At 47.1% G+C, this 8,216-nt stretch overlaps 1 protein-coding gene across 1 annotated transcript in view; it reads right to left on the reverse strand.

Moving 5' to 3' along the window:
* Positions 1 to 257: 257 nt before the first annotated feature.
* Positions 258 to 8,216, reverse strand: part of IDO2 (indoleamine 2,3-dioxygenase 2) — a 58,307-nt gene continuing 50,348 nt past the window's right edge. Inside the window, exons 9-10 of the mRNA XM_018563259.1 lie at positions 2,285 to 2,433; positions 258 to 622 (exon numbers count right to left, since the gene is read on the reverse strand). Coding sequence (XP_018418761.1) covers positions 258 to 622; positions 2,285 to 2,433 — 514 coding nt within the window. The remainder of the gene's footprint in view (positions 623 to 2,284; positions 2,434 to 8,216) is intronic.

Consider the following 8,216-nt stretch of genomic DNA (forward strand, 5'->3'; position numbering starts at 1 on the left):
CCCAGATGGTAGTAAAACCCAACAGAGGTTCTAAGCCTTCACCACTCAATCCAAAACTAAAAGAAAAGTTTTGGTTGGACTTAGACTTTCATTTTTATCCTAAGCTTGCCCGTGTTTGGATGAAATCTTGATGACTTCTCATAATTAAGAAAAAATAGGACTATCCGGCCAAAATAAAGACATCTGGGAGGTACGTTAATAGAGGATATTTGTTGACCGGCACAAGGTTATCAGGCTGTGGACACAAAGGGGAGATATCAGTGGTCTCCAGGTATACTGTGCCTCAGTGTTCCCTCTTTGCAGGTATCACGGACGCTTTTCAAAAAGCTCATAACCTGTGATCCACCAGTGCCTCTTTCCTGTGGTTCCTGGCCTTCCGTTACTGCTTGGTTTGTCTTCATCCTGGCCCGAATTCCAGCTGCATTCACATATTTGGAAACAATGCGGATATGAAGGGAGCGGATCTCAGTGAGTGCAGAGATGCACTGATTGAAAACGGAGAGAAGAGCTGGATCGTTAGACCTCTGTACATACTCAGGGAGCTTAGGAGCTTCTTGAACCCACCTAATGAAGCCCCTATGAGCTGGTGGCATGTAGTCGCGCATCTTTAGAAGAAAGTCCACTATAGGAGAAAGAAAAACAGAACTTTAATTACTAGTGGACACAGCATCCTGGAATATTTTCCTAACCTAATAGAGAGATCTGTATAGAGCCATGGTAAGCTTTCATATGCACCCCGAAGACGCAGTAGCCACCCCTCCATAAGTAGAGACCTTGGCTAACCTTACTTTCTCAGCAGATGTATTGCCCTAAGCCTTGTCTTATCATTCCTGATGTGTACTTAAAGGGGGTGAGTGGTGCCTTAGGGACCCCAAAACTCCATCCCCTCCTACTCCTAACCCCCGCAAGAGAACATTTACAAAAAATACTGTGTATGTCGAGGGTGCAATCAGAAAGTAAATTTGAAGTGACAAAAGCATGCAATGTCACTGCATCTCTCATAGGACAGCAAGTGAAGGGACGAAGATAGGCGGTTGTTTTTGCAAATTTGCTTTATTAGCCTGGATATATTAAATGAGGCAAGGTATATAAAATGCAGTGGCAGACCTAGGGAACAAAGGACCCTGGTGCAAGAATTATCCCCCACGTCTCTTACAATGCCCGCACTGGCCACCTGAGAGCCCCACTGACAACCTGAAAACCCACACTGGCCACCTGAGAGTCCGAACTAGCCACTTGAGAGCCCCACTGACCACTTGAGAGCCCCATTGACCACCTGAGTGCCTGCACTGGCCACCTGAGAGCACGCACTGGCTGCCTGAGAGCCTCACTGACCACCTGAGAGCCCGCACTTACCAAGCCCACACTGGCCACCTGAGAGCCTGTACTGGCCAATTGGGAGCCCGCACTGGCCACTTGAGAGCCCCACTGCCCATCTGAGAACCTGCACTGGCCACCCGAGAGCCCGAAATGGCCACCAGAAAGCTCAACTGACCACCCGAAAGCCCGCAAAGGCCACCTGACAGCCCCACTGACCACCTGAGAGCTCACACTAGCCACCTGAGAGCCAGAATCGGCCATCTGAGAGCCCCCCTGACCACCTGAGAGCCCGCACTTGCCCCCTAAAAGCGCCACTGACCACCTAAAAGGCCACACTGGCCACCTGAGAGCTCGCACTGGCCACCTGAGAGCCCCACTGACCACATGAGAGCCCTACTGACCACCTGAGAGCCTGCACTGGCCACTTCAAAACCCAACTGACCACCTGAAAGCCCACACTGGCCACCTGAGAGCCCCACTGGTCACCTGAGAGCCCCACTGGTCACCTGAGAGCCCGCACTGGTCACCTGAGAGCCCTCACCTGAGAGCCCGCACTGGTCACCTGAGAGCCTGCACTGGCCACCTGAGAACCCGACTGACCACCTGAGAGCCCGCACTGCAGCATGATTTCGGCTGTGGGTCTGTAATCAGGTGGCTGCTCCCTGGGTCCCCCCAGCCAAGGCCCTAGCGCTGCTGCATAATGTGCCTGCAGGGCTGCTCTACGGAGTATTTATGTATTTTCGCCTCCCGGCTCCCTCCTCACTGCCGGGCGGCCAGCACCCCCCACCGTCTCTTGCAACACTATACGGCCACTGGACTCATGCCTGGGTCTACTGGGCCCCCGTGGGCTCGGGCCCTGGTTTAGCCTCATTGGCGGTAGTTCTGCCCCTGATAAAATGTATTCTTTAACCTATGGGTAGGTAACCTCTGCCATTAAGACTAATGGTAGGCCTTTCTGACTTACAGCTATTAGGCTTATGTTGAATTCCCAGCAGTTCATCAAACGCGTGAAAGATTGTGCTCTGTCCTGCACTGCCCCCTGAGAAGTGGAGAGGCTCCTCTGACACACCTTCGTAGATCAGACCTTCTGGCATGTTGGGGTTATCCTTCCATCTAGAAAAAATGGATAGGCATAAAAACAACGATAATTTATACACGAAAGCTTAGTTAGAAAGATATACTTCTGAGCTGAGAAATCTTAGTAACGTATCTAAACCCAAAAACAAAAATGTTATATATTATACAATAAAACCTTTTTTTGTTTGTTTTGGATGGCGTTGGGAAAGATTAAGCTCTTGGTCAAGTTTTTAACTTTGCCTCTTTACCCATTGGGCAGATTGGCCCCTCTATTTGTACTGGTGACCATGGTCATAGAGAAATAAATTGAGGGGAATTCCCAAGTTTTAGACTTGCCGCCAAAACAAAGGTTGAGGGGAAGTCTTCCAATGTGGACACCTGTTCTGGGGACAACTGTCTAAGAGGGGAATACTCTTCACTTTGGGAGGTTTTCTTCAAAATTCCTGTCTTGCTTTCAGGACAGGGAGTGAAGGGAAATTTCCACAAAGGTACAGAGACAGCAAAAAAAAAAAGTCTGGCTGGGCTTTCTGCTGCCCCCTTTCCTACCAGAGCATCCCAGGTTGCTAAGAGCTCTTAGCAACCTGTAGCGCTCTGGCTGGAGTCCCGCACAGCTCATGGCAACCAGTGATGTCAGTGAGCTGGGCAGGACACTGGAGGTACCACCACCCCCATGCACTGCCAGCACTCTTCCTCCCCCCATTCTCATTGTGCGCCACAAGCACCCCTCCAGGTTTGTCGTGGACCAACAACCCCCCTCCCAAGCCACAGACGGCAGGGGGTCTAGGGATACCCCTGCATGCAGCCACCTGTATATCCTAAACACTGACCCATAACAGGTCCGGCTGCACGAACTTGGGCAAAGACTGTCTGTGTCATAGTGCATGCACCCAGACCTGTGTGAGTGAGCCCATAATCAATCAAAAGGATTTGCAGAGAGGCAACATGATGCATGCAACACGTGAGTGAAATCAGAGATAGGTCAGCTGTGTTCACCTTGGCTGGTGACATTCTAATGTGATATTCTCAACCCATTGACAATGCCATTGCTGACCTTTTTCTGAAATGCTGGTATCCTAGCTTCCATAGTGACCCCTTGGCTTTATTATAATCTGAGTCACTGACCTGGAATAAGTAATTAAAATCAGAAATACTTCAGTGCCTCAGATGTCACTCCGGCTATCTGGCTCTTGTAATTATCCCAGCCAGTGGCAGAACTACCAGGGTCGCAGTGGTCGCAATTGCGACCGGGCCCTGGCGTTCCGCCACTTGGGTGGGGGGGCCTCTTCTTCCTCGCTGGGCCCCCCCAAGTTCGTGCCGCTCCTTCCCTGCCGCACAGCCACTCTCATGTACGGGCGTCTGTGCGGCACGGATGGAGAGGCTGTCTCCAGTCCCACAGAATGTGCTGCAGGTACCGCTGGGCAGCACATTCTGCTGTGTGAGGATCCTCTGCTCTTAGCCCCGCCTACTGGCCGCCGAGATGAGGACGAGGGCCCTGCAGGAGAGCAAAGGTAAGTCTGGTGTGGGAAGTGGGGGGATGCTGGGGATATTCTGTAGTGCTGACTTTTATTATAATGTATTGCTGGGACTCGTAGTCCCGCATAGCAGGTGGTATTTTGCATTGCTGTATGATGATTATACAGCAATTCAGAATAGCTCCAACTATGTAGGACTACAAGTCCCAGCAATGCATTCTATGTTTAAGTAGGGATACACCAGTGCCAATACTGGGCATTTTCACAAGTAGTCATACTCGTGAAAATGCCCCAACACTAAACGCAAATACCGGTGTTCTGTCGAGAATGCCGACGTAGACAAATTTGCCGACCTCAGCATCTGCGCTTGCGCACAGACCAATATTATTGAGGAAACGGATTTATTCACAAAGTATTTCGTTTAAATCATTTAAACAATTCCTTGTTAATCCCGTCTGTTCGTAAGCGCAGATACTGGGTCGGCGTTCTCGACAGAACACCGGCACTAAAATTTTAAACAAGCGGCTGCCTGAGGTCCCGCGCTTGCTGGGGACCTCGGCAGCCTTCATGTAAACCATGAGGTGCCATGGCGGTTGGGAGGGGGCCCTTCATGGCTTCTTGCACCGGGGCCCTGAAGGTTCTAGTTACGCCTCTGATCCCAGCACTCATATATTTAAATGGTATTTCCTGGTGCTTACATGCAGCATACTTATAGTGCCTACATGATATGCTGCCATGCTAGGCACCAGGAGAGGAAAATTACAGGTACGTATGAATCAGTTTTCCATTTTTATTTCATTTCACCATCTTATTCATTTATTTATTTAACTCATTTCTTTGTTACAGGTATGAAGCATGAAAGGATCTAACGGCTCCTATCCTTTGGCTGAACCCACGCCAGAGAAACTCCACAGATGCTGGTCAAACAGGTGCACTTTCACCTGCAAACTCCACATATCCAAGCAGACCGCACTCCAGGGATCTCCAATGCTTCAAGTTTATTGGAAAATCACAGAAAAGTCCACAGCAAGTATAAATAAGCAAGTATACACCTGCACCAGCAACCCCCAACACCTAGAAACTCTTACGCATTTCACCAATAGAGGTCCTCTATGACTAAGCCTGTTGGTGACATGCATAAGGGATTCTAGGTGTTGGGTTTTTTGCGGTACCTTAATTTGTGCCGTAGGATCATTATATAGAGCCATTACCCCCATTAAGTATTTAGGTCCTATGCAATATGGCACCATCAATTTACACAGCACTTTACATACTATTTGTGTGCATTGGTCCTATCTCACATGCATACATACATGCTCTCATTCACACCTGAGCGGTTTGTATCTCAAAAACCTAAGCGCTGCAACGCTCAACAGGAGGAATCCCATTGTTTTCAATGGCCCCTGTTCACACCTGAGTGTTCCATCACGTGCAGCCTGTGGCTCGAAAAAATACATGGGCTAAGTTTGGAACAAAGCCAAGAGTTTTGGCCTCAATAGACTTCAATGGGTGAAAAATGTGTGTAAGGCACATTTTTTCAAGCTATTTTTGCCTTGTAACTAGCTTTGCATTGGCTACAAATAAAATATAATGCTCAAGCCTGAAACGCTAAAAAAAACCAAAAAAAAACCTGAGAAGCTCAGTTCAAGTGTGAGCGGGGCCTGAAACAAAGGTGTCTTCAAAAAAATAAGCAACTGATATTTAAAGCATTGGAACCCAGGAGTGGCCTAGCAAATCATACATCTGTACCATACTATACACTGATCTGAACAATCAATCATCATAGGGCACCCTAATGCGAATAAATATAAGCAGATGTCCACTTGTCCCTCCTGCCCTATTAAACACTGGCCTCCTGCACAAACATAGCACATTGAGTTCCGAAGTTTAAGAGTTACATTTTTTTGTACGGCCCCAGGGGAATATTTAGGATGTTTCCAAAAATAATTGAATTTTCCGGGGAGCTTGAGAAAAGGAGGAGGTAGCTAAAAATATCCTGGATAACAAAGTCTTAAAGCTGAAGAGAAGAAGAAAGAGGATGAATAAATGAAAAGCTGCCTGAGCAGAGAGTCTTTTGAGGTTAGGTGCAGAGTGGGCAATGGCCTGGAAGGACCCCAGCAATTGTACTGTTTGCTGTCTAACTACATAATATACGTAGGGTCCAGGAGCAGCTATTTGGAGGATCCTGGCAGTTGTACTCTGTTCCACATAGATTGCATTAGGACCATAGTGCTGAGAACCCTAGACAAAGGTTTCAATTTAATTTCAATTTGCAGATGTTGTAATTATCTAAAACTGTTAAATTGGAACTCCAGGAATACAATATAATTAATTCTGGCAATGGTCCAACTTGGGTCAATGTAAATGCCCATATCTGATCTCCAGAGGGCCACTGGGGATACTAAATATCACTTTATTAGTCAAGGCTACATAGAGTGATGGTAGGTCTCTTCTGGTGGTAGCTCTAGGGGCTTCCCCTCTGCACCCTGAGCACTGGGCGTTGCTTTTCTGGGCACCGTTGCCATTTCGAGAATGCTTTGTATTTTTCTCATTTAATGCAAGGGGTTCTCTGATTGGACAAAGTGGGGAGGAGCAATGGATGGCATCTCACAACCTCCACCTCAACCAATCAGAGAATACCTTGTATTCATTGAGAAAAATACAAGGTGTTCTGTAAATGGTGGCAGTGCCTAGCAAGAAACTCCCTGTGCTCATTTTGCAGTGGGGAAGCCACTGGAACCGCCCTGTATGTAGGGCCGACTACTACAGTCATTTTCAGAATCCCCAGCAGACCCCTCAATATCAGATAGATACCTATATTGAAACAAGCTGGACTAATGTAAGTATCCATAAAATATCATTCCTGGAGTTCCGTTTTTAAAAGATTCAGATGTTGCCTTCTAAAACATGGCAAGTTAGAAGTGTTCTGTGAACCTTTTCTGCTTGAACTCCCCAGGAATCCTATTTCCTGCTTATGCGATTGGCTTACTGCTTTCTCTGTATATCTGTACTGAGCTACAAGTCGAATTTCCAGCAATCCCATCAATTTGGGCTGAATTTCTGCATAGCCAGACTACACCATGGTCTAGGGTAGCACACAACCATCCATGTTGCTGGCTGTGAGTAACACATACACTATCTTTTAGAAGGTGCCAGGTTGCTGGTTTGCTTGCATTTGCAGGCTGGCTAGATCATTTATGTTGCTGTCCCTGCAGAATTTGTTCATCTTTTGTTGTTGTTGGTGGAGTGATGTACTGAGTACAGCTTTAAGGAGCCTACAGACATACAAACATCCCGCAACCTAGATATAAAAACTGCATCTAGTGAACAGTCTATGATGTCCATAGACACCTTAAAGCTAAACGCCAGGAAGATATTATAAAAACGTTCAAGCGGTTTTATAGGTCTAGGAGCCAATCAGACTGTGCTGCATGCATTTATGCTGACAGAGAACATGCTGCTAGGAGAAGAGAGCAGAGTGAGCAGACGGATGACCTTATACCCAGTACTCGTTGGTCAACTTCGGTTGACCATAAGGAGAGGAGTCCACCTGGCTTCGGCTAGGTGGACTAGAGTGCTCTGCTCCTTTCAGGGGCCTTGCCCCTCCCCCCAGGGGCCAGGGAAGGGTCCTATCTCTTCAGGAGATGGACCAGTCGACACACCCTAGTGCACCTTTTTTGTGTGTGTTCACATGCACGTTTTTGGTTCACTGTGGTGTTAGTTTATGTGCATCCATTGGAGGCTTAAAAAAAGAATAACAATTGGTTTTGAGCAGCACCCAAGCACACTAAAACAGTAGTGAGCAATGCATCCACATTGTGGCTCACCACAACAATCATGCCACATGTTATGGCCCATGAAAAAAAAAGGACCATGGGCATTTTTCTGTCAGCTGCCATGCCTTGGCAACACACGCTACAGTGCAAAAATACTTAATGCACCTCAGCAGACCATAGAGTTCTAAATCCAGCCTGAAAGGACAATTTGCACTTTAGTAAAGTTGTCCTTTAAGTAACCCCCTTACTCAAATGCGTTCTTCCTGAAAATATACACTATAGTTTCCTCATGCAGGACACTGTACAATGGCAGAAAGATCACTGGGATTATGGAACAATCCACGACAGACATTTGGAAATCCATTTTTATATCCTGAGCACTTGAACATCTAGTCACTTGGCAGAGAGAATGATACTCTCCAGATAATTGATAATATTCCCGATTGTATCCAGGACAGCAAGACATTAATTCAATAATGAACAAAGCTTTAACCCTTTCGCTGCCAAGCCCTCCGGAACATTTTTCAAATCAGCTGGCCAAGCCATTTTTGAATTTTCTGCAATTTTTTCC

This window comes from Nanorana parkeri, unplaced genomic scaffold (assembly GCF_000935625.1).
Source record: "Nanorana parkeri isolate BGI_ZX_2015 unplaced genomic scaffold, ASM93562v1 scaffold646, whole genome shotgun sequence".
NCBI lineage: Eukaryota > Metazoa > Chordata > Amphibia > Anura > Dicroglossidae > Nanorana > Nanorana parkeri.